Here is a 24559-nt window from a genome sequence, read left to right as displayed (position 1 = left end):
ACTGAGTGTGTGGATCACGGGTAGAGTCTCTGCCTAGAACCACCTAATGATGGGCTGGAGCATGGCTCAGAATTGGAACCTGCCCAGAACCCCCAGTGAGGGGCTGGGGACGTGGCTATGGGTAGAGTGACACCCTAGAATCCCCAGTGAGGGGCTGGGGGCGTGGCTCAGGGGTGCCTAGAATCCCCAGTGAGGGGCTGGGGGCGTGGCTCAGGGGTGGAGTGACGGCCTAGAATTCCCAGTGAGGGGCTGGGGACGTGGCTCGGGGTAGAGTGACAGCCTAGAATTCCCCAGTAAGGGACTGGGGGCATGGCTCAGGGGTAGAGTGAGTCTAGAATCCCCAGTGAGGGGCTGGGGGCGTGGCTCAGAGCCGAGTGCCGGTCTAGAGTCCCCCAGGTGGTCTGAAGCAAACCCACAGAGTGATTTCTGAGCCTGTGAAGCAGTTTGTGGTGGATTGGGTGGTCAGCAAATGGGGAGAAGGCAGGGAGGAAAAACTAACAAGCTCAGCCTGGGCTGTGCTGAAGGCTGAAGAAACAGAGAGCAGCCCCGTGACAGGCAGCAGAGTGGACTAGTGCTGGGAAGGGGTTGTGAAAAGGCTGAGGCTGGGCACGCAAGCTGTGCACCGACAAGGTTCCAGCGGGATCTGGAGTTTGGGGTCAGCCTGGGCTGGGTCCCCAGCGGTCCCCCGCATTACAAACATGCTGTATGTAATGCACCAAACATGAAAATCACCCTTTATTTTCAGCACCAGCTCATTCACAGGGCTGTGCAGCCCACTCCTCTATCCAGCTCCAGAACCTTCCATCTAATCACACTGAAGCCGTTGACTGCACTGCAAGTAACTCTGGCTCCCGGTGCCCTCCACCCGGCTTCCTGTGTCTGTGGCTCTGTCAGCTGTGGACATACTGGGGTGGAACGTGCAGCTTGTGTCCCCAAGGTCCCCACAGTGGAGCAGGTATCTCCACATCCCTAGTAGTTTGCCTTGTGTAGGCATCTCCCTACATAGCCCAGGCTAGCCTGGACTTGTGCTGCTGCCTGGTGTCCCAACTGTTGGGGTGACAGCTGAGAAGTGGAAGCCCGGATGCCCCTCAGCAGCCAGTGGGTCAGTGGCTCCGGGCATGAGTCAGACAGCCGAAGCGGGGGACCCAGTGACCCAGCACTCAGCTTGTGGCCAGGGCCAGGGCCAGGGGCAGAGGTGAATCTGAGGACCCTGTCCTGACCCCCAACCTTGCAATGGGGGCCAGTGGGGCGGGCCTGGGATACCCTAGTCTCTGCCAACTCCCCAGTTCTGGTCTCCAGTTTGCCACCTCCAGATCCAGGAGCTGGGGCAGAAAAGCAGGGCCTGTACCTCAGTTTCCCCACCTACACATGCCTGAGAGCCTGGATGTTTATCAAGGGACATGGTATGTCTTGTTAACAAAAACGGTGTGTTACAAACAGCAGGACAGAAACACATTTATTAAAAAACCAGGGAGAGGTGAGTTCACGCCGACCAGCCAAGCTCAACACTGAGCAAGCTGGCTGGGCTGGCAGCCTTGGCCGACCCGGAGCCACGTAGCTTCGGAGCAGCGCAGGCCTCAGTAGCGGCGGGTAAAGTGTGGGTACAGGTTGGGGTGTGGGTGGGGATTCGGGACTCGGCCCCGGTCTTGGTCAGCCACACCACCAACTTCCAGTCCACCACTGGGCACCAGGTGGCCCTGGGCGTGTCCACCATGTGCAAAGCCTCCTCGCCTAGGAACAAAGGCAGCGTTCTTGTGGGCTGTGCTGGTGCCCGCAGCCTGCCGGGTAACCGCAGGTGCCCTCTGCACAGGGTACAGGGCCCGTGGGTTTCACTCCGATGCCAATGCCACCCGTGAGCGCAGAGGGAGGGAGGCGGCAGCGCTGTTCTCTTACCCGGCCACACCGCCCCGGGCCGCCGCTGCGTGTCCTGGCCCTGCAGGCCCCGGCAGACCCCGCTCAGCACCTGCAGGGGAAACGGCCAACCTTCATTTCTATCTTGTCCCTCGGGCCCCCTCATCCCAGCCTCTCCCCTCTGGCCTCCTCCATTCCCAGTACCTTGCCACCGCACAGGCTCATAGCCCGGCGCGCCTATGTCCACAGTGCCGTTCCATGTGGGCACCTGCTGCTCCCCTAGCCGTGGGTCATGCCCTGTCCACTCTCGGCTGCCCCTTTGCCAAACAGAAAGTGACACACGGTTGGCCCCACATGCTCTGGTCACAAGAGGATGCAAGCTCCAAGCTTCTGGCTCCAGGGGGAGGGGCAGGTGACCCAAGGGGCACAGCTTCAAAGATGAGTGGCTGAGTGGGCAACGTAGGTGTCAGGCACCAGCAGGGAAACGCAGCCACCCAGCAAGGCAGCTGTCACACGCTGGAGCCCAAGGAGCCACAGCGAGTCCCAGCCAGGTCAGTGGTCTACACCTGGGGTCCACCCTGGCACACAGAAAGCACTCTAAACAGACACATGGCGGCCAGAGCAAAAACAGCACGTCCACTTTACAGACCAATGGGCACATGGGACACCCATGGTACGGTGCTCAGCCAGGGGAACATCATGGTGTAGAGGGAGCGAGGACACGTACTCAGGGAAACCCAGACACATGGCCACAGTGTGGGATCCAGCAGCAGCCTGGGACTGTGGGTGTGGGGTCTGGGTGCAGTGAGCTGCAGCTGCTCAGAGGTGACAGCATTTGGGGGTATGAAAGGCTGACACTGGCATCCATGTACCAGCTCCCCAGCAGGGAGTACCTGGAGGCAGAGGCAGGATTGTGCAGCAGCTAGCCAGGGCTCTACAGTGACAGTGGCCTCAAACCAAACAGAGCCCAGCGCCTCTGCACAGGCAGAAGGGCCTCAGGTCACACCTGCCATCTTCCCCAGAGGGCAGTGGGGATACAGGCATCCTGGCCCGCACGATGGGCAAGGGACGTCACACCCAGGGGACCCACTTCCCTGCCATCCCAAGTTGGGACTGCTAGCTTGAGCACCCCAAGCCATCAAGGCTCCCGCAGAGGCACCCACCTGGGGGGAGGGGGCAGACCCCGGCCTTCACTCATCCTCTTGTCGGATCCGTAGACACCCCAGCCGTCACGAAAGTCCAAGCTGAGGCGATCCTCTAGGTAGTGCTGGAAGGCACCGGAGGGACAAGGCGATGCTCTCCTGGGGGCCTGTGCAACCCACAGGCTGACACCATCCCTGTGTTGGGCCCCTGCCTGCCCCACCCCAAGGTCGGCCTGCAGTGAGGGAACTTGACCCTCTGCACACCCCACCCACCCTTTCGCTGTCACCCAGAACCTTGCTAACACACGAGTCCCAGCCTTCCTGAGGTTGACAGGGTGACACAGTATGCTTAGGGGACACTCAGGACCACCCTACCACTTGGACCCAAGCTGGATTCTCAGGGCTGCTTCTTCCTTCGTCTCCTGGGAGGCTCAGGGCTACCTACATGGTCTTCTGTCCCTGGAAAGAAGCCTGGGCCCAGAAACCCTACCTGGCTGCACACCAGGGTAAGCTGGAGCTACTGCCCAACGCTAGTGCGCTGTCCCTACCCCAGCACAGGGCCACAGGCTGAGGCACCTGTCCCCACTTACCTGCCCATCCCGCTCGACCATCGCTGGCCAGGTGCCATCCCTCCTGTAAAGAGGACAGGGTACTGCTGTGGTAGCTCAGGGCAGCCACAACGGCCCTGCAAAGCATGGTGCTGCTCCCACGCTCTGGGGAAGGCAGCACCCCAGCAGAGGGCTTCTCTCTAGGCCATGTGGGAACCAGGGCAGAACCCCAAACCTGAGTCCCCTGGTCACACAGCCACAGCCTGCTCTTGCTGACGACGGTGGCAGCGGGAGCTGGCAGCCCAAGAGCAGTATGAGAGACTCCAGCGAGGGATAGTGGGGTGCAATGGTCAAGCCCAGCTAGGAGGGTGCCCAAGGAGCCCAGGGCAGGTGGCCACCCCCCCATAACCTGTGTCCAGGAAATGTTGCCCAGCACCCACAGAGGCATGGGGGCAGCAGAGTCCTCACGGACATGGCAGACTGGGTGTGGAAGTCCTGGTGCGGCCTGGCCTACATGTCCAGCTGGCCTGTAGAGTCCCCAGGGAGCTTCTACTTATGGGAAGGCCAGGGCCCCACTTGTCCTACACTGGATGAGACTACAAGAGGCTGGTGAGGCACTGACCTGTCTGTGGCGTGGCCCTGGTACTGGCTGCGCTCTTGATGTTCAAAGTCGTGGAAGTGTTCAGGCCGTGGGAAGTACCTGTCCTCCCGGGCTGCATGCTTCCCCTCCGGCCAGTAGGCATCCTCTCTCCTATGTGCAGGGTGAGAACTCAGTTATGCCACACCAGCCACAGACACAGAGCAGGTGACCTCCACACTCACTGGGGGTCATGAGCTCATCGTGACCCCTGACAACTGCTGCGGCTTCTAGTCTTGGACCCTAGGTGGGGGCTGCTGGGAGTGAACTATCATAGGTGGCCAGGCCTTGATCCCTGTGTAGACACAATACTGGGAACCAACCCAGAGCCTCTGCCTCTCGCTTCTGCAGTTTTGCTAATGCCGAGGGAATGAGCAGGCGGTGGCCAGGGTGTGCGGCCAGGCATCTAAGTGACTCCAGCGTTCACTGAAGCTGCCTCCTGTCAACAAGGCTCCAAGAAGCCGGGAACAGCGGCCCACCATGCAGCCCAGCTGTGCAAGGACAGCGTGGCTGCGGACACAGAGAGCGGACGCAGTAGTAGTCCACCTGGTATTCCCCACCTGGTGCCCCCGGGGCGGGCACAGGCCTCACCTGGCATCTGGGTCACAGAGCCGCAGCGCCCGCCTCTCCTGCTCAGCCCGCAGCCGCTCCTGCTGGCGCCGCAGCTCTTCCCGCTCCCGCATGATGCGCTCCTGCTCCTTGCGCCGCTCGCGCTCCACACGCATGCGCTCCCGCTCCAGCCGCTCCCGCTCCAGCCGCTCCCGCTCCAGGCGCTGCCGCTGACACTCGAGCTCGAGCCGCTGCCGCTGCAGCCGCGCCTTCTCCCGCCGCTCCTGGAAGGCGTCCAGCCGCTGCTCTCGCTCCCGCTGCTCCCGCTCCCTGCAGACACGCGGCTGTCGGTGGTCAGGGCCAGAGGCCACAGCCATTCAAGGAACCCCAAGGCCCGAGTGGTCACCAGCCACAGGTCCTGCCTCCCACCCACGCAGGGCCACAGACACAACACACATGCAGGTGGGACTGGTGGCCAGGCCTTCCTGGGTGCTGGGAGTGTCACTGTCCCTCACATTCTGATGGTGGCCAGCAGAGCTCTAAGACAGAAGCCAGAACCCGTGGCTGGGACTGCAGAGAAGGCCAGACACGTGGCCAGCAGAGTTCCTGTGTCACCGCAGCCACGGGCCGGCCTAGGCGTGTGCTCCACAGAAGGGACACAGCCATGCCGGAGTCTGGCAGGCACCAGGCGCCTCCCTCCGCGCACATTTGGTGGCCTGCACCAAAGCCAGCAGGATGAGGCCTCTGGCTGCCCCACTCCCACCCGCTCACCTCCTTCGCTCCGACTCCCGGATCTCACGCTCCCGCTGCCTCTGGCGCTCGCGCTCCCGCTGCTCTTTGATCTTGTCGAAGGACAGGATTTCCCTCTTCTCCCGGCTCTCAGACTTGCGGTCCTGACTGTTGGAGCTCTGCAGACCAGAAAGGAGTCAAGTGAGGAGAGGTAGCTGCACGTGGCTCCAGCTGGTGGCAGCCAAGCACCCACCTCAGTCACCAGGACTTGGCTTGAGCCCAGGTCGGCCTGGGACACACCACCCCCTGCCTCAGCCTCCTGACTGCTGGAGGCTCTTCAGAGATTTAACCAACAGAGTTTGTGGAGATCTGGGCTGAGCTGCTTCTAACTCTCACACAGAGCTGACCATAGGCATGCATTTCTGCCCCCCACCCCAGCACAGGACTCGAGTGACAGCCAGTCTGTGCTGAGTGAGTTCTCAGCAGCCTGCGCTTCACACACTGCAGGACCTTTCCTCAAAAATCCCACTGGGCGCGGTGGCACACACATTTACTCCTAGCAAAGGCAGGTGGATCTCCAAGTTCAAGGCCAGCCTGGGCTACACAAAACCCAGTCTCAAAAACATACAAAAATAAAAATGCCCAAACAGAAAAATGGTTGCTGCAGAAGGCAGGGGGTCTGTGTTAGCCCTGGGCACCACCTGCCGCCCCACTGCAATCTGCAGAAGTTATTGGAACCTTACAGAACCCACAGGTAGCACTTCTGACCATGTGGCCCATGTCTCCAGGGAGCTCTGTTGGGCCTGCTGCTCCAACAGCTGGTGGCTGACTGAGCCTGCTTCACTTTTTAACTGCCACCTCTAAAGGCCACCACCACAAAAACACCCGAACAAAAAAAAAACTCCCCAAAAGGCACAAAATGCTGTTGGCCACACCCCTACTTCTCAGCAACCCCAGCCTGGGGCCTCCTGATAACCCACAGACTCAGAACCCCAAGGTCACGTCTTAAAACACTAGACGTGGAGGTGCACACTTGTTATCCTAGCACTCAGAAGGCTGAAGTAGGAGTTTGAGGCCAGTCTGGGCTACAAAGGAACTTTGAGGTCAACCTAGGCTACCTGAGACCCCATCTGAATAAGAAATCAAAACAAAAAGCAGCACCCACAGCCTGGCATGCTGGTGCACGCCTTTAATCCCAGCACTCAGGAGGCAGCATGCTGTGTGGAAAGGGACTGTGAGGCTGTGCTGTTCTTATAGTGCGTGCTCATGGCCTCTGGGAGCTGTGCTCTTTACAGGGGGCCTCCAGGCGGTGAGGTTCTAGGAATCTATTTGGGACTCAGGCTCACTCTGCCCTCCAGGACAGAGCTGGCACTGCAGCCCTGAGCCCATGCAGTGAAGCTGGTTGGGCCATGGCAGTAGGCCACCACCCCCATTACAGGCAGGGCCCACCGGGACAGAGGCTTCCAGGTAAAAAGCTGTCCTGACGCTGCTCGGAGGCCCTGCCCTACTTCCCTTTCCTTTGGTTCATCTGGCACAGGGCCAGAGCCAACTGGAAAGAGAATGGTTGGGAGCAGGCCAGCACTCAACGCACCCAGCAGGGGCTGTCAGGATGTGTTCTGTGCTTAACAGGGCATCCTGGGTTCCTCTAGGCTTTATAGTCGCCCAACCCACCGAGGGCAAGTGGTACTCACCCTGTCCTCCGACCTTCGAGTGGTCTTCACACTGATGACCGGCTCGCCCTTTGACCTGTCCATCACGACTGTGCGCTCTGCACCTCTGCTTCCTGTGGGAAAAGCACAGATGAGTGCATCTGGAGTGTGCACTCCCCAGCCCCAATGCCGTTTCTATCTTGGGCCCCCAAGTGTTTTTGGCGCAACAAACAGTGGTTGTGTGGTCTTTGGACAGTCCCCCACACTCCTCACCCCCTAGGAGCCCCCAGGTCTTGGAGTGGACATGTCTTGAGTGTCTCAAGGGGACACCCAGCCACCACACACACGGGTGTGTACATAAGCAATAAATAGACAAATTAACAAAGGCAAGGGTTGCAACGGGTGCTGGGATCTGTACGGCATCTCACCACGATGCCCCCAACTCCACTCTTGACTCAGCCTCGTGGGCAGTGGATGGCGGCACAGTACCATGCCTGGCCCATTTGCACTATGGCACGTACCGTCCCAGCTTTGAGAGACTGGATTTGAAAGCGGACCACAAGTGCATGTGGCCCTGCACCTGAGCACTTTTCCCCTTGCAGACCCGGCTCCATGCCACCCAAGGATGGGGACACGGGGACAGCCACACTCTGCCTGCCCCAAGCCCGTCCCTCCAGGCAGAACAGAACCCCTCCTGCGGTGCTGGTCCGCTCCAGCACGGCCTGTCCTCAGTCTTCCTTGTACATTTTGTTGTGGTCTCATGACAGGAGCTGGGTTAGCTGCTCAAACCTGCCTTGACTGTAATCCCCCTGCCTCAGCATCCTGAATAGCTGGAAGAACAGCCTGTGCCATCAGACCTGCCTCGGGAGAGAGTGAAGTTCATGGGCCTCACTGCGCCAACGTGCTTCCTGCCCTCAACCTGCCAGGCGGCCAGTGCCTGCTCACCTGACTTGGTGACTCGAGAGCGCTCGGCACCTGGTCTCAGCTCATCTGGGTCCTCCTCCTTTTTGATGTCTTCAGGCTTTTTGCCCCCCCCCTCTTCCTTCTTGATCACAGTTCTGTTAACACACAGTGAGACTATCAGGGGATGATGGCGGCCTCCACAGATGCTCACCCTGACCAATGTAACATGGGAAGACAGCTTAACACCGGTGCCCACACTCTATCAGCCTCCAGACTCCTACCCAGAATGTGCTAAAGCTGCAAAGGGCACTGGGGTGCTGCTATACCCAGAATTCCTCAACTGACTGAGACTAACTTGTGTAGCTGGCTGAGGCTGGCCCTGAACTCCTGCCTACACTGCTCAGTACTGGGATGACAGGCATGTGCCACCACGCCCGGTTCATGGGCTCTTGGGGACGGAACCCTTTGCTTTGTGCATGCAGGCGAGCACTCTGTCCACTCAACAACATTCCCAGCTAAAGAAATTTTAAAAAAAATTTTAATTTTACTTTTATGTGTATGAGTATATTGCCTGCATGTATATAAGTGCACCCATGTTATACAATGCTTGTAGAGGCCAGAAATGGATGTCAGATTCCTTGGAACTGGAGCTACAAACCATCATTGGGTGCCATATGGGTGCTGGGAACTGAATTAGGGTCTTTTGCAAGAGCAGCCAGTGTTGTTAATTGCTGAGCCAGCACTCCTGCCTGCCAAAGACTGTTTTTAAAAAGTTGTTTTTGAGTTAGGGTCTCAATACACAGCCCCAGCTGGCCTGGGTCTTAGGGATCTGCCTGCCTCTGTCTCCCAAGTGCTAGGATTAATGGCGTGTGCCATCACACCCAGCTGTTTCCTTAATTTGTGTCCATGTGTGCTTATGTGTGGGCGCACACACCATGGTACACATGTAGAGGTCAGAGGACAGCTCACAGGCGATTGCTCCTCTCCTTCCACCCTCTGGGTCCTGGGGATTGAACTAAGGCACCTTTGCACATTCGGCCCTCTCATCCACCCTTAAGAGTTCTTTAACAATAAACAATTTTAACAGTATAGTCGTAAACCTGTCCCTCCAGCACTGGGGGAGGCTGAAGTTTAAGATCTCTAGCTCACGGGGCGTAGTGGTACACGCCTTTAATCCGAGCACTTGAGATGGAGGCCAGCCTGGTCTACATAGTGAGTTCCAGGACAGCTAGGGCTACAAGGAGACCCTGTCTCAAAAAAGAAAAGATCTCGAGCTCAGTGCCAACCTAGATTACAAAGTAAGACAATGTCAAAATAGGCCAAGACCAGCCATCATGCTGGGAGCACAGAGGGACACAAAACCCACCATCATCACACACTGGAGTGTGGAAGGTTGGAGCAAATCCCACTGCTATCCTCGACACACTGTCCAAACCCAACTTCCCAGAGCTTAGCAGAGCCAAGTCTTCCTAGAGCGTCTCCACTCACAGCCAGTAACACAGACAGACGCCAATAAGGCACTGCCTCAAGGAAAGGCACACAGTGCAAGCATACCTGCTAGGTCCCTTTAGGAGTGACCCAGCAGGGCAGGTCACCTGCCCCGGGCCTTTCCCTGCATGCCAAGACACTGTCCTCAACCCCCACTTGTCTTTGTTCTTACATTCATTTACGAGTAAACTGAGCATCCCAAGAGGGGACCCCAATTTCCTGGGTATCCTATGAGGGCTCAGCCGTGAGTCCTCCAGACTTGTGGCCCAAGCCCCGTTTCGTCTGCACAGGGCCAGGCCCCTGGGTGCTGCAGGCTACTGCACAGCACAGGCCCCAGGTGACAGAGTGGAGACTCCCTTGCTCCCATACATGAGGCCGTGACGGCCTGCTCATCTTGAGCTCCAGCTCAGCTCACCCCGCTTCTGATAGCGCCATATATGCATGGTGGCTTTTTTCTGCAGTCTAGCCATCGCCACACACATCATGAGAGCCCACCTGCCCAAGAGCAGCCCTGATGGTGACCAGGGCAGAAGCCACCAGGCATCCTCCAGGTCTGCACCCAGTTCTGTTTGTGCTATAAACCCAAGCCACAGCCCTGGGTAAAAATGGTCCTGAGCCACCGGGTCACACCCAGGCACTACAGGGCACCACAGGGATTTCAGTGTGGCAGAGCCTAGCATCTGCCAGGCACTGTGCAGGCGACCACCTCCAGGTCAACGCTGCAGAGTGTAGCTGGTGCAGGGTTGGAGTGGACCTGGTCTGTGGGACATGAAAGTCACGATGCTGAGATGAGAGGTGCTGAACACAAAACAGGAAGACATGGCCTCTACCCCAGGAGAGGGTCTGGTTGGGAAGCCCTGTGCTATTTGCTCTGCATACAGACAAGGCGCCATGTCACCCCACAACTAGGCCAGATGCGGGGCACAAAAGGGCAATGAGGGGACTGCAGGGCAGGGTGCCATGTCAGCATACTTCTCAGTCTTGATCTCCATGGGCTGCAGCCTGTCTGCTCTTGGCAGTTTTTCCCTAGTGTCACAGGCTTTGCTGTCCGCCAGCTTCTTCCCAGAGGGCTCGGTTTTGACCTGGAACATAATGAGACATAATGACCCAGAAGCTTGTGGCTGCCCAGCATCGCTGTGGGTGAGCAGGCACCTCACCTTCTCCACGGACACCATCCTCCCATGCAGCTCGGTCCTGTGCAGGTGGCTGATGCACTTGGTGGCTTCATCCGATGTTGACATAGTGATGAATCCATAGCAGCGAGCGCCAGGACTGCGAGCGTTGGTGACCACCTTGGCCCCGACGACCTCCAAGAGAAAGGGCACAGCTGGCACCCAGAGACTCCTGGGGCGTGGAGTGCCTGACCACACTAGTTGTTGTCTTCAGGTTCTAGTGAATTCCATCAAGTAGAACTGACACCACCTTGTGGTGATGAACCACAGAGGGCAGGTGGAACTATGTGGGGCAGGGGATTGCCAGCTCCACCAGTCAGTGGGCATGGCATGCTGCAGAGCTGGGACACAGGAGGAGCAGTCACATTGCCCCAACTTCATGCCTGGACTTTCTGGGGCATGGGCAGGGAGGGGAAATCGACACAGGCTGTGCTAGGTGCAGAAATGGTGGCGGGAGGGGGGCGCCCAGGGCTGCAGGCACCCCTAAAAGTGCCTGAGTTCCATTTCTGCAGACGAAAGAGACGCCTATGGGAGCAACAGAGGCCAAAGGTACGAGGGAGCTTGAAGACAGACCAAGAGAAGCTACCGGATGGATCAACAAAGACGAGAGAAAGCCAAGGCCTGGGAGGCAGGGCCGGGGCCCCGGAACCAGAGCCTGGACACAAACCACGGAAAACCCAAACCACAAAGTCAACAGCCTGGCCCCAAGGAAGGAGCGGGAAAAACAAAGCCCAGGAGACCTAAGTGCGTTCTACAACCACTCCAAGTCAGGGATTGAGAAAGATCTTGAAAGCTGCTGCAAGGAAGACAGTGGGGATTGAAGAACAAACACCAACTCAGTCAGAACAGCTGCAGCTAAGGGGGGACCTGAGGGAGGGAGGGAGCTGAGAGGGGAGGGAACATTATTTCTGAGTCTTTTTCAAACCTAACTGCTAAAGCAAGTCAACCACCATGAACCAGAACACAGTATGGCTCAGAAACAGGGCCCGTGGATACCCCATCTCTCGGCAAGCACCCAATTCAAAACACAGCCCACAGCTCATCACTTGCAGACACAGGACTCAAACATACATGCCCAGCAGCATCCAGGAGCCTAACAGGCAGATGGAAGGAGGAAGGGAAGGGGGCCACTACTCTGAGTCAGCAGAGAACAACAGAGGGAGACAGAGCTGGGGCAGCAGGAGCCTCGAGACCTCCAGGTACTGAGCATCTGAAATGCAGGGTAAAGGCACCAGAGGCTGAGGTGGCCTTGTGCCTTCTACCCCTGGGGGTCAGAGTGGGTGCAAAGACAACACTGTCCCCCTACAGAGCTTATGGGAGCATCCTTGACTATTTCATCTGAAGCCCACCCTTGTCTCTGGTTCTCATCACACAGCATGCCACAGCCAGGTGGCACACTCCCTACAGTGATCAGGGGAGGAGGAGCCAACAGGACCAAGCAGCCAACTGGACGCTCAGTCCTGTGTTCTTGGAACCTTCCCATCTACCACCCGCCCCACTGACAGCCGCACGAAGGGGAGGAAAATGGCTGGAGAAAGGACACCATTATAATCCCCAGCTGCCCTGCCCTCAGGTCCCCACCTTCCCATGTGACCTTCCAGCAGCAAGAGGGCCCAGGGCCTCCAAGACTAGGCCCAGGCATGCTTAGTTTCAGCCAGCACAGAGCATCTTCTCTCCCGAGAAGTGAGCTCCTCTCTTGCCACACAGGCAATACTCTAGCCATGTGTCTCACCCGCAGGTGCATTGTAGTTTCACACTGCAGGAGAGGAAGGCCAACTGCCCTCAGCAGTTGCTTTGGACTGGCACAGGCCGGAAGCAGCCCAAGCCCTTGGGAGTCCACTGGTGCCCCCATCCCCAGCAGAGTTCAGATGAGTCGAAATCTTCTCCCCAGCTTACCCTGGGTGCTGAGCCAGGACATGAGGACACCATGTTAAAACCAAGCAGGCTGTCCCTTCTTTTTTTTTTTTTTTTTTTTTTTTTTTGAGACAGGATCTCAGAAGCCCAGGCTGATCTCTAACTTCCTAAATGGCTAAATGGCTAAGAGGACCTGCATTCCCAATTCTCCTGCCTCCACCTCCCGAGCGCTGGGAGCTCATTTGGTTTATGCAATGCTGGGTCTGGAACCTGGGGCTTGGTGCATGCTGCATGAGGGTGATCCACCTGTCACTCAGCTCTGTCCCCAGTCCTGGAGCCTGCTGGCAGAGGCCTGTTATCCCAGCTGCCCCAAAGGCTGCAAGATGAAGACTGTGAGTTCACGGCCAGCCTGGAGAATTTGGTGACAATTTGTCTTAAAAAGAAGTTCAAACAAGGCAGGGGAGCTGATGGTGGTGTAAGTCTGTCATCCAGCACAAGGCAGGCAGAGGGCACATTTGAGGCCAGCTTAGTCTACACAAGGGCCCTGAAGGCCACACGGCAAGACCCTACCTCAATAATTAAACAAAAAAGAAAACCAAGAAGGAGGATGGGACGTAGCTCAGAAGCAGAGTGCTGGCCCAGCATGCACTATGCTGAGGTTCCATCTTCAGCAAGAACGGAAGGAAAGAGGACTGGAGGCTGAGCTCGGGAATGCAGAAACCACCATTTTCTAGGCCTGAGCATGGACGCGCAGAGCCCTACCTTCCCGTGCTTGCTGAAGAGGCTCTTGAGGTCGGTGGCACGTGTGGTGGGCGAGAGTCCACTGACCCACAAGTTCCTTCCGGAGCTGCTGCCCCTGCAGCCTGGGGAAGAGGGAGGTGGTCAGGTGTCACTGAGGCTGAGTGTGACAGCTTCCAGGGTACCTAGGCTCAGAGCCTACCCAGCAAGCACGACCACTGCCACATGGGACAGAGGAGGAAGCATGTGGCCAGGAGCTTCGAGGTTCAGTGTGTGTGTGTGCCTGGGTACAAAAGCACATTGTACTTGCGGAAATGTGTGTAGTGTAGACCTCAGAGGTCAAGGTCAGGTGTCTTCCTCACTGTCTCCACTTTTCTTAAAGGGAATCTATAGCCCCAGCTGGCCTGGAACTCACAAGGTAGACCAGGCTGGCCTTGAACTCAGAGATCCTCCTGCCTCTGCCTCCCTAGTGCTGGGACTCAAGGCGTGCGCCACCACACCCTGGACACTTTCTTTTTTGAGGCAGGATCACAGTGAACCTCATGGTCACTGAGCCAGGCTGTCTGGTTACTGAGCCCTGGGAATCCCCACCTGCTTGCCCCCAGTGTTGGGGTCACAGGTTCACAGCTTTTTACATGGGATTTAGGACTCAAACTCAGAGCCTCCTGCTCACACAGCAGGCATTTTCCCTGTGGGCTGCCACTCTTTACTCCAGGACCAACCAGAGTGAACGGCCCTCAGTGCACCACAGGTCCTTCTATGTGGAAGCCTCCCTATTTGGCAGTACTAGTCTGGGGTGCCCTCACGCATAGGCTGGCTCTTAGAAACATACCTGGGGCGGCTGGCACAGAGTGACACTTGAGGCCCCACCGTCCCCCAACATCACCCACTGCAGCATGCACATAGGAAAATCATACCTTTTTCTTCTGTAACGATTGGCTTTATGTCCTTTTCTTCCTTAAAAAAGCTACAGACAAAAACCAGTGTTACTCATGACAGGAAACAATCTGAAAGTAAACTCAATTTTAAAGTGTGAATGTGCTAAGACGAAATACCTACCAGGAAATTAGTCTGAAATAAAAATGTGACAGACACCTTTGCTGGCTTATGGTGGAAAACCTGACCCCAAAAATACAATGTCAGATCTAATAGTCAATCCAATTAAGCTGCCGGTAACAGTTAACAATTTAAGAACACAACCGTGGGAGGTTGAGCCAAGGAAAAATCCAATCACCCACTAATAATGCGCAGAGATGGCGGTGTGTGTGGAGCTGGCCGGGCAGCCGGGCTGCCGTCTGGGGCCGTCAGCTCGTGCGTGGCGCTAGTGGATGGGGAGGAGAGAGCGTCGCTCTAGGACTGAGAAACAACCAACCTCGTTTTCTGATCAGCGCCCTCACTGGCTGAGGACTCTTTAGGAGCCGCAGGGCCGTCATTACAAGCGTCAAAAGCAAACTTCTTCACGTCGTCTTTGCTATCTCGCGGCTCAGGGCTCGGGGCAGCCGGGGGTCGCGCCAGCTCCTGGCTGGCGACGTCCGCGAGCTCGGCGGCCACGCTACTCTGCTCAACTGGCTCCTCGGGCCCTACAGGCCCGCGGTCTGGCCCGGCTTCGCCTCCAACTGCAACTGCAACTGCGCCTCCGCCCGGCTCCGCCGCCTCCCTTTTCACTACCGCTAACGGGGCGTCCGCCTCGCTCCACTGACACCGCGTCTGAGCACGTGCAGCAGACTCGGCCTCGCCGCGGGCCAAAGCTAAATCTCCCTCCTCCTCCTGCTCCTCCTCCTGCTCTTCCTCTTCCTCTTCTTCCTCCTCTTCCGCGGGGCAGCAGCTCTCAAAAAGGTCCTCTTCTTCCGCCGCCTTCCTGTCCGGCCCCACGCTACTCGGGGCCTGGGCAAAGGGCCGCTCCAGCTCCGAACCTTCTTCTTTTCCTGGCTCAGATTTACAAGTTTCCCCCAAAATGTCGAGTATTTTCTCATTTTCTACGGATTTAACGGGAATAGAATGGCACAAGGTTTAATCACCAGGGAAACAAAGCAACGACAAGTGTGGCTCGGGCGCGGCGCCGCCACCACGCCCACTGCTACTACACAGAGATTGGAAAACCCGCTGCGGTGCCACCTGCCCGCCACCGGGTAGTCTCGCCGGCGGCGCCCCCCACTCCGCCTACAACCAGGGCCGCAGCCTTCGGGTTTGCCCCGTCTTCCGCTTCCTTGCGCTGTCCGTGGTGCTGAAGTGCAGCTGGGCTGGCGGAGCAGCTCCCAGCCGCCACCACGCCCACTGCTACTACACAGAGATTGGAAAACCCGCTGCGGTGCCACCTGCCCGCCACCGGGTAGTCTCGCCGGCGGCGCCCCCCACTCCGCCTACAACCAGGGCCGCAGCCTTCGGGTTTGCCCCGTCTTCCGCTTCCTTGCGCTGTCCGTGGTGCTGAAGTGCAGCTGGGCTGGCGGAGCAGCTCCCAAGGTTTGAATGCTGGTCAGCGCCACAGTCCACCACAGAGGACAGAGTGGCTCTTCAGTCCACGGGACACACAGTCCAGAAGGGACGAGAAGTCATCTTCATGCCGACACCGGCTCTGTCTTCTGGGTGCTTCTGGTGTGACGGCCCCAACCGAAGCCTCAGCCTGCCTCAACTGCCCACATCCCACAGCTACGGCGCAGTATCACGAGATCTGTTTGGTGCGTGGCACGGCCGAGCCGAGCAAGGGTCACTCTCGGCCACTGTGCATGGCTGGATTCGAGTAGCATGTGCCCACGACCGCCCTCAAGTCGCCACTGCACGCTCACAGATCTGGTGATATGCGGCTTTCCAATCTCTGGTCCTGTGCGACTGGAGCAGCCACCACTGGGCCATTTATGTAACACAGCTGGGAATAGACACGGCTTAAAGCGGCGACGCATGTCTTAGCAGTACCTGCCTCCGTGGGGGTGCCATCATCTGCCTGCATGGGAGAGAAGACAGGGTGCCCATCATCCCACACAGCACACCCACCCCAAGTTCAGGCCAGACTCTAATCCCCAAACATGGCTGTGCCTGTTCCCACACACCCCTCTAAGTCTCACCCTGAACCCTGGACCGACCGATGACTCAGCAACAGTAGCAGAGGTGACTCCTGTGAGCACGGGCTTGGGGGGGGCACAGTCCCCCTGCTAACAACAGTCTCGAGGACAGCAGACAGTGACTATCTCCACCTTGGGGACCAAACTCCTCACTGTCCCAGGCCCACTGCCACTCCATGCTCATCCTTGAACTCGGTACACTGATTCCAGCCTTGAATTCCTCTGAGCCTTCCCAGGCACTTCCTGAGCTCATCTGCCTTTTTGTTGGTTTCTGTCCTCTGGCCCCAAGCCAGGGCCCCACTGTGCAGTGCACCCCGCTGCACTGCTGTAGGCTCCTTTCATCACCTTTCTGTGCATGTTCTGTGCCATCCGCAATGGAGTGGTTCCCCAAGGGCTCCAACCCCACCATGGTGGGCAGTCCCGAACAGACCACAGGGAGGGGCTGGGACTGTTCTGTCCCAGCATCCTCCACCCTCTCTGCTCTCTGGTGGCGATAAGTGGAGCTGCCATGCTGTAGCCATGGCCTCTGCTCCCAAAGGCAGACACCCAACCTTGAACCAGAACCCCTGAAACTGAGCCAAATCAATCTGTTCCCCCAACTGTCCCTTGGGTCTCTGCCATGGGATGAAGAGACAGCACGTCCTCTATCCCACTCACTCTGTGTCAACCTTCCCTAACGTGTCCCTCACTGCACAGCAACGAGACTCACCGCAGTTACTCCAAGGTCTGATGCTGAAGCTTCCAGAGTGCTCTTGAAGCTGTCCTTGCCCACCTAGAAAAGGAGACAGGACCTGACTGTGTGGAGGCCCAGAGCTGTGGACACCATGGCCTGCGCCTGGCTGCTCTCTAAGCAAGCTGCGCCCATGTCCCTCGCAGCCATCATGCAGAGACAGCACCACTGTGTGTGCTGAGTGAGGACAATGAAGCCGCCCGATCTCAAGCCTTCCAGAGAAATCAAAGTGACAAGCTTGAGCCTCGATCCATCAACGCTTCAAGTAGGCACCTCTCAAGCTACGGCATTGAGCTTTGTTATGACTGTGTGTGCGCCAGTGTTTGCAGGCATGTGAGAGCGTAAATGTGCATGTGCACGTGAGTGCAAGCAAGCCTGTGAGTGTGTGTGCATGACTGCAGGTGTGTGCATGTGCAGGCATGTGTGAGAGCGAGTGTAGGCATGTGAGTGCAAGCGCAGGCGTGCCACCATGTGCAGGTCAGAGGATAACTTTCAGGAGTTGGTTCAATCTTCCACTGTGGGATCCGGGGACTGAACTCGGGTCATCAGGTTTGCACACAAAGCACCTTTCCCTGCTGAGCCACACCATTTAAAACACACATTCAACCTGATCATTGCTTTTACCAGTTACTGATTTGAAGCCCTTCCTTTACTTTTGTTCTTTTTGGTATTGGAGACGTTAACAGGGCTCCAGCACAAGGCTCCAATGCTCACAGCTGATGAGCCCCATAGTCGTCTTGCAGTATGAGCAGAGTCTAGCTATGTAACCCAGATTGTCCTACAACTGGCAGCGATCCTCCTGCCTCAGTCTCCTGAGTGCTGGAGTAGCAGGTGGTTGAGCCTGCCTGCTGTGCATCTTTCCATAAAATAACATAGGGCGGATCCCAGCTGGGTGTGGTGCATGCTTGTCACCTCAGCACTTGGGAGCTGACACAGGAGTACTGCTGCCTGAAGGCCAGCCTAGGCTACTCAGCAAGACGTGATAAAAAGATCCTTTCCTCCCTCTTAGATATGAGTGCGGCCTGACTAGTGGCCACCCAGCAAACCTGCGGTGCCGGTCAATGATGCCCAGGGCTCTCTGTTGCTCTGTGGGACACTGGGAGTTCATTTGATAGTGGAACCAACACCGCCACGCTGAATCAGCACAAGGCTGTGACAGCCACACAAAGCCACACAAAAGGACGGCAGGTGCCCGTGGACATACTGTCCTGTGTAGCCTCTGTCCACACTGCCAGGTGACAGATGCATTTTGTTCACTGTGTTTCAGAGTTTAAAAATTTTCTGAACAGGAAAATGCTTTCCTGGCCTGCACAGCTTTCTGTCTCACCTCTGGCGGCCTGTGCACACGAGTTCTGGTTGACAGTGTCCAGTGGCTCCAGCACTATGGCAGAGTGGTGGTTTCTGCCACCTGTGCAGGGTCTAAACGTGGGGCCTGCTTCTAGCAGGGTCTGGACACTGTGTGGAGGACGTGGGTCTAGCTGGGCCCTCCCTGCTGGGCAGCCCCGATGGCCCTGCCCCAGGGCCACTGGCGCACGCGCGGCTGCAAGTTACCTACAGCATGCTCCAGGAGCTGAGCTGGAAGGAGTCCCAGCTGCGCGGCCACGTACTCTTTACTGTCACAGAAGGAGTGGAGAGCGCAGTCAGCCCCCAGCTCGGGAGCACTGCTGTCCTCGGCGTTGGTTCTGTCCAGCACGCCCGCTTCCCTGGCATCCCCATCCTGCCAGCTCTGCCGACCCATGACCCCATCCTCCTGCGAGGGGAGTGATGAGTGTCAGCAACTGCAGTTGGGGGTGTGCCACCCCCGCGCCTGCATCCCACACACCTGCTCATCTCTGGACTCTTCTCCCAGGCCATTGTCCTCGTTGCCTCCCTCCTCTGTCTTCAGTCCTAATTACAGAACAACGGTTCAGTTGGGGCTGGCTTCGGAACGGGGTGATGGGCCAGCACAGTTCCATGGTGTCCGGCATCCCTCCACAGTGCCTGCCAGCTGCTGTCTCCGTAAGCCACCAACCTCAGCCGCCCTAGCAGAGCACTGAGACCACATAAGAGCTTCAAAAGATCTCAAACTCACTACAGACTAAGACAAACGCCTCAAAAGAGAAAGAGAAAGTGAGTGACCAGCACAACACACATTTCCCAACAGAGAAGCAGATTGGACAGGAATGTCACTAAGGGCTGGGGCTGGGACGTGGCCTGGGTATGGGTGCAACCCCAGAATGCTGGAGGCCCTGGGCTACCTGCTCATGTGCAATGGACATCCAGCTGGCAGCTCTCCCTGAATTCTTTCTTGAAAAAAATTTTAACTTTTATGAGTGTTTTGTCTGTATGTATGTTAGAGCACCACATGTGTACAATGCCTGTGAAGACCAGAGGAGGATTACAGATGATTGTGAACCGCCATGTGGGTACTGGGAACCGAACCTGGGTCCCTGCAAGAGCAGCCAGTGCTCTCTTTTTTTGTCTTTTTGAGACAGGATCTCCCTATAGTCTCAGCTGGCCTGGAACTCTCTATGTAGACCAGGCTGGCCTCTGCCTCCCAAGGGCTAGGATTAAAGGCATGTGCCACCACGCCTGGCCTACAACTTTGTTTAAGGAAAAGTCTGCCACAGGTTGAGTGCCATTCTCGGTCTTTCATGGGGGACAGTGCGTACCCCTTGCTAGCATGTGTGATGGGAGAACCCAGCAATGTCTGAGGTGCCTTCTGGTGTAACTGAGGGTTGTGACCAGCATGGAGTAGGCATGCCAAGGGTACCACTTGCCAATGCACAGGATGTCACCTGATCGTAGAGCACAGCGTAGCCTCTGTCTACAGCAGCAGGGTGGAAACGCCAGTGGACACCACACAATTTCCCAGAACCCTCCTGTCTGTGGCACCCCAAGCCAGCACCACAGGTACACCCATCACATCATGCAACCCTCAAACAGGGAGGTAGGCCACGGACAGAAGGTTTGGCAATAGAGAGCACTTGCAAAGGACCCTGTTCTGTCCCCATCACCTACACGGTGCCTCACTATTACTGCCTGTAATTCTAGCTCCAGGGGATCAGGGGCCCTCTTAGGCCTCTACAGGCACTTCACACAAACTTGCAGTACACAGGAACTCATGTAGGCACAGGAATAAAAATGGGGCTGGGGCTGGGTGTGGTGGCACATGCCTTTAATCCCAGGCCTGAGGCAGGCGGATATACAGGCCAGCCTGGTCTACATAGAGAGGTCCAGCAAAACAAAAGAAACCTCAAGCGTATGACTAAACCTCCAGATGGAGGCTGAGGCCAGAGCTCAGTGGCCTGCTAGGACCTCAAACCACACAAAATCCACAACCCTTTCCAGTGGCCAGTACTTCCAGGGCCCAACACGTGTATTTTGGAAGCAGGGTTTGACTCTGCATCCCAAACCAGCATGGACCATTCAGCAGTACTCCTGACTCAGCCTCCTGAGTTCTGGAATGCCAGAGCCAATGACTCTAGAGCCACCTTCTGAGCACAACCACTCACTGCACCTGGGCTGACACTGAGTTGCTATCATGGCACAGAATGCAGGCAGCATGCCCAGGCATCCACAGCTGGAAGGGGACATATTGAGTACTACTGCTCATGACCCCGAGTCCAGAGACAAATAAATACACAAGTCGACTTGGCCCAGCACCCATTAAAACTGTCTTCTGAGAACCAGTCACCTACCTGCAGCCACTGGGGCTGTGAGATGGACAGACCCAGCTCTGCCGAGAACCAGGTGCCCTCCGATCACACTGGGGGATATTGCTTTCCCCAGGCTCATGTGACAACCACTGCTGCACTGACTCCAGCGCCCTGAGCCATGGCACTTGGCAAGTTTAGACAGCCTACGGGAGCCAGCCCTCTTTCACGATATGGGTCCCAAGGCTCCAATTCAGGGCAGCAGGCTTGGCCACGGCACCTTCACCTACGGAGCCGTCTCACTGGCCCTCGGTTAGTTGTTTTTGAGACATCAGTCCTGCTATATAGCCCAGGATGGCCTGGGATCGGCCACCCTCCTGCCTGGGCCTAAGTAACAAGATTCCAGATTCTAGATTAGCCAGATGGACTGAGGAAAAGATGCCTTTCTAGAAGCTGTTAAAATCGACTGCAGGGGTAGCATCTGCTGTGGGAGCACAATGGCCTCAACACAACCCCCAGCACCATGTAGAAAGCTGGGTGCAGGGCACGCTTGTAATCCCAGTGCTGGGTGTTCTGGTCAGTCAGGCAAGCTCAGTCAGTGACTTCCAGGTAAAGTGGGGACAATTTCAAAAAACAAGGATGAAGCTGGAAGGGCAGACACACAGGCCGACCTCTGGCCTCTGAGACACTCATGTGCACCCCCCCTCACCCCCCCACAGTTGTCAAGAATGCTACCAATTTCTGTATACGTTCCTGGAGAACCAGGAGTTTTCTGCAGCTTCCTTCAAGAAAATAAGGACAAGGTGGAGCATGGTGATGCCCATCTCTATCCAGTCCCAGCACTCAGGAGGCAGAGGCGGGCAGAGATTGAGGCCAGCCAGGTCTACATGGTGAGTTCCAGGCCATCTGGGCTAGACCCTGTCTTTAAAACAAAACAAAACAGATAAGATAGAGGGGGAAAAGACAACTGAAGCTGACCTCTAGGCTCCACACACCCAAGAGCACACACCTAGCACCCACAGGAAGGAGAAAGGGAGATGTGTGCTGTTACAAGAAGCCCTGACAAGGCCACCAAGGAGTCAATTTCCAGATTCTGCTCAGAGGAATGGCCATGGATAGACAGAATGGGGACAGGAGAGTGACACTGTTACACATGAGGTGTCTCCTGGGGTGATGAACATATCTCAGAGTTCCCATGGTGCTGGTAGCACAGAACCCTATGTCCTTTGTTTATTACTGATTTATGTCTTGGTGTGTATGTGTTTGTGTTACAAGTGCCACAGTGCACAAGTAGAGGCTAGGGCCAACCTTGGGTGTCGTTCCCACCTGTCTACAGGTACATTTCTGCTCCCTGCTTTGTATGCAAGGCTAGCCCAAGACACTCCTGTCTGCCTTATCGTCTCTATCTTCCCATGGGTGGGTTGGGAACCCAGGTGGCCTCCCCACTGAGCCACCTCCCCAGCCCTGGATTGCACTTCTTACACAAGAACTAAAGAGGTGTTGAATTAGACACTGATTAGGAAAAATAAGACGGTCAGGCAGGGTGGCATACACATGTGGGAGGCAGAGGCAAGTGGATCTCTGTGAGATCAAGTCCTATCTGGTCTACATAGTGAGTTCCAGGCCAACTGGGACTATGGGGAGACCCTGTCAAAGAAAAGAAAAGAAAAGAAAAGAAAAGAACGAACGAGAGAGAGAGAGAGAGAGAGAAAGAAAGAAAGAAAGAAAGAAAGAAAGAAAGGAAGAAAGAAATTACAAGTAGCTGGCACTACACATATTGGCTGTGAGCACTAGCCTGGCATGTTCAAGGTCCTGGGCCGAAACATACCCCCTACGCACTTTCAGCACAGCAAAAGACAAACTTATAGAGACTGGGAAAACACAGGGCGGGGTTGGCAACATGGCTCAGCCATTAAAGCACTTGTCATGCCAGCTTAATGACCCGAGTTCAAGGCCCAAACCAAGGAGAGCAAGGAGCCAACTGACTCCACAGAGTTGTCTTCTGATCTCTACACTGCATCCCCCATGTGATTAATAAAATTCAATACAAACAGGCCGGGTGCCTGACCCCCACAGTCAACCTAGGCCCCTGGCATCACTTTGCTTGGTGTGGCTGGCACTCAGCCCAGCCATAATAATATGAGCCTCACTGTGTTCTACAGGTGAGGCGACCAGATGATGCATCTCTTGGCTCCTCCTGCACCTTTCACACTGGCTACTCCCCAAGCAAGAAGGAGCCAGCCTGAATTCCGAAGGCTCAGCGTTCAGATCGGTGGATACCTTTAGCGCATCTCTTTGTGGCCCTCTTGCTTGTGTCTTCCATGTCCACTCTGTCATCAGGCTCCTGCCCTTCTTCCTTAACTGCCTGGAAGGAGAGAGGGTGGACATTTAAAAACAAAGTTATTTATTAAGGGCCCTGGCAGGAGCTGTTCTAAACAGTGGCCTCCAAGATAAGACAGGCAAATGGGCCCTTGCAGGCGGCATCTGTTTCCAACTGGGCTTCTGGCCTCCAAAACAACACAGGCTGAACCCAGAACAACTCCCTCCTCCTGCAGGCTCAAGAGCCCAAAGACAAAGGATGAGGGGGTCTGAGGGGCGGAGCACAGCTGACGTCAGCTGGGCTGTGGGTTCAGCATTTGCCCTGCACTGACCAGAAAAATAAAATAGAAATAACAAAAACACAAAACTCAAGTATTACCAAATAATAATAAAAATGAAGTTGTATCAAAAACTGGGAGTCTGTGACCAGTCACAAAATGACCACTCATCTCCAGATGTCCACAGCCAATCACTCACACACAGAGACCATGATGGAGAAGCCACTTGGATCCTGCAGTGTAAAGGGCTGGTGCAGTTCAAAAGGCCATGGTTAGCCAGGCATGATGGTGCATGCACCTGCAATCCCAGCGCTTGGGAAGCGTAGGCAGGGAGTATCAGGAGTCTGAGGCCAGTCTGGGCTACAAGAGATGCAGTCTCAAGAAAAAAACAAACAAGCGAGGGAAAGGAGCAGGCTGGTAGTTGTTCACTTGTGGGTATTCTGGCACCTTCCACCTGCCTGCCACTTAAGTCCCCAACCCTCAAGGTCCTAGGTCCCACACATGCAACTTTGTGTCAAGTGCCAAAAAATGGATGTCAAGACAGGAGGCGATGGAGAGGAACAGGGAGGCAACATCTCCCACAGTGTCACCCCAAGATGACAACTGGGGGCTCCCAACCAGAGACACGCCAAACCCATTACGGCCGAGGGAGGTGCAAAATCTCTGGGGCAGGGTGGGGCCTTGCGGAGATGGATAGCCTTTCTCCAGGGGAGGAAACCGAGGTGCAGCTGGAAAGGGACGGTTCCAGAGGCAAGGTCATGGCAGCGCTGACGGGGAACACGTCCAGCACCCCCGTGCTCCCCAGCATACCCGGCTGCGTGCGCAACTAAACGTGCACGGCTGCAGAGCGCGTGGCCAGCAAAGCACAGAGAGGGGTAGCGACGGGCCAAGGTCACACAGCGGGGCCCCCGCGGGGGCCTGACAGCTCTCCCCGAGAGGGGGCTCGGGCTGAGGGGGCATCCCCGCGTCTGCATGAGCTCACGGTGGCCGGGTCCCCCGCGCCCCACTCACCTTCTTCAGCCGCTCCATCAGCACGCTCTTGTTGCCGCCCGTGTCCAGGTTCCGTCTCCGCAGCTCCGCCTTCAAGTCGATGACCCGCAGGTCGCTGAGACGTCGCGTCCCGACTTCCGAGACGACTGGACCGGAGCCGCTCATCGTCTCCGCCATCCTCCTCACGCCTCGTCGACCCTTGTCACCGGCGCCCGGAAGCTTCGCACACACCAACGGCGGCCGTGGCAGCTCGGGGCACAAAATGGCGCCGCCTAAGAGGAAGACGCATTC

General features: G+C 56.6%; 1 protein-coding gene across 7 annotated transcripts; it reads right to left on the bottom strand.

The window, feature by feature from the left end:
• Positions 1-1430: 1430 nt before the first annotated feature.
• Positions 1431-24497, bottom strand: Safb2 (scaffold attachment factor B2). 7 transcript variants are annotated; one of them, XM_008836950.3, is made up of 21 exons: positions 24290-24497; positions 22962-23046; positions 18869-18933; positions 18602-18796; positions 17026-17088; positions 16171-16198; positions 14633-15236; positions 14178-14227; positions 13285-13385; positions 10654-10803; positions 10469-10578; positions 8051-8163; positions 7148-7239; positions 5499-5635; positions 4770-5057; positions 4164-4292; positions 3584-3626; positions 3015-3160; positions 2056-2168; positions 1894-1963; positions 1431-1731 (listed from the first exon to the last, which is right to left on the bottom strand). In XM_008836950.3, exons 1-21 carry the CDS (start codon positions 24443-24445, stop codon positions 1578-1580), a joined length of 2892 nt encoding a protein of 963 aa, XP_008835172.1. In that variant the 5' UTR covers positions 24446-24497; the 3' UTR covers positions 1431-1577. The 7 variants fall into 7 exon arrangements, with proteins under 7 accessions (XP_008835172.1, XP_008835173.1, XP_029421165.1 ...); XM_008836951.3 differs by having other exon boundaries at positions 3015-3118; XM_029565305.1 differs by lacking the exon at positions 16171-16198 and having other exon boundaries at positions 18598-18796.
• Positions 24498-24559: the final 62 nt, after the last annotated feature.

The sequence above is a fragment of the Nannospalax galili genome, unplaced genomic scaffold (genome assembly GCF_000622305.1).
Source record: "Nannospalax galili isolate Female #2095 unplaced genomic scaffold, S.galili_v1.0 scaffold77, whole genome shotgun sequence".
Lineage (NCBI taxonomy): Eukaryota > Metazoa > Chordata > Mammalia > Rodentia > Spalacidae > Nannospalax > Nannospalax galili.
This window is presented reverse-complemented; position numbering and strand designations above follow the sequence as displayed.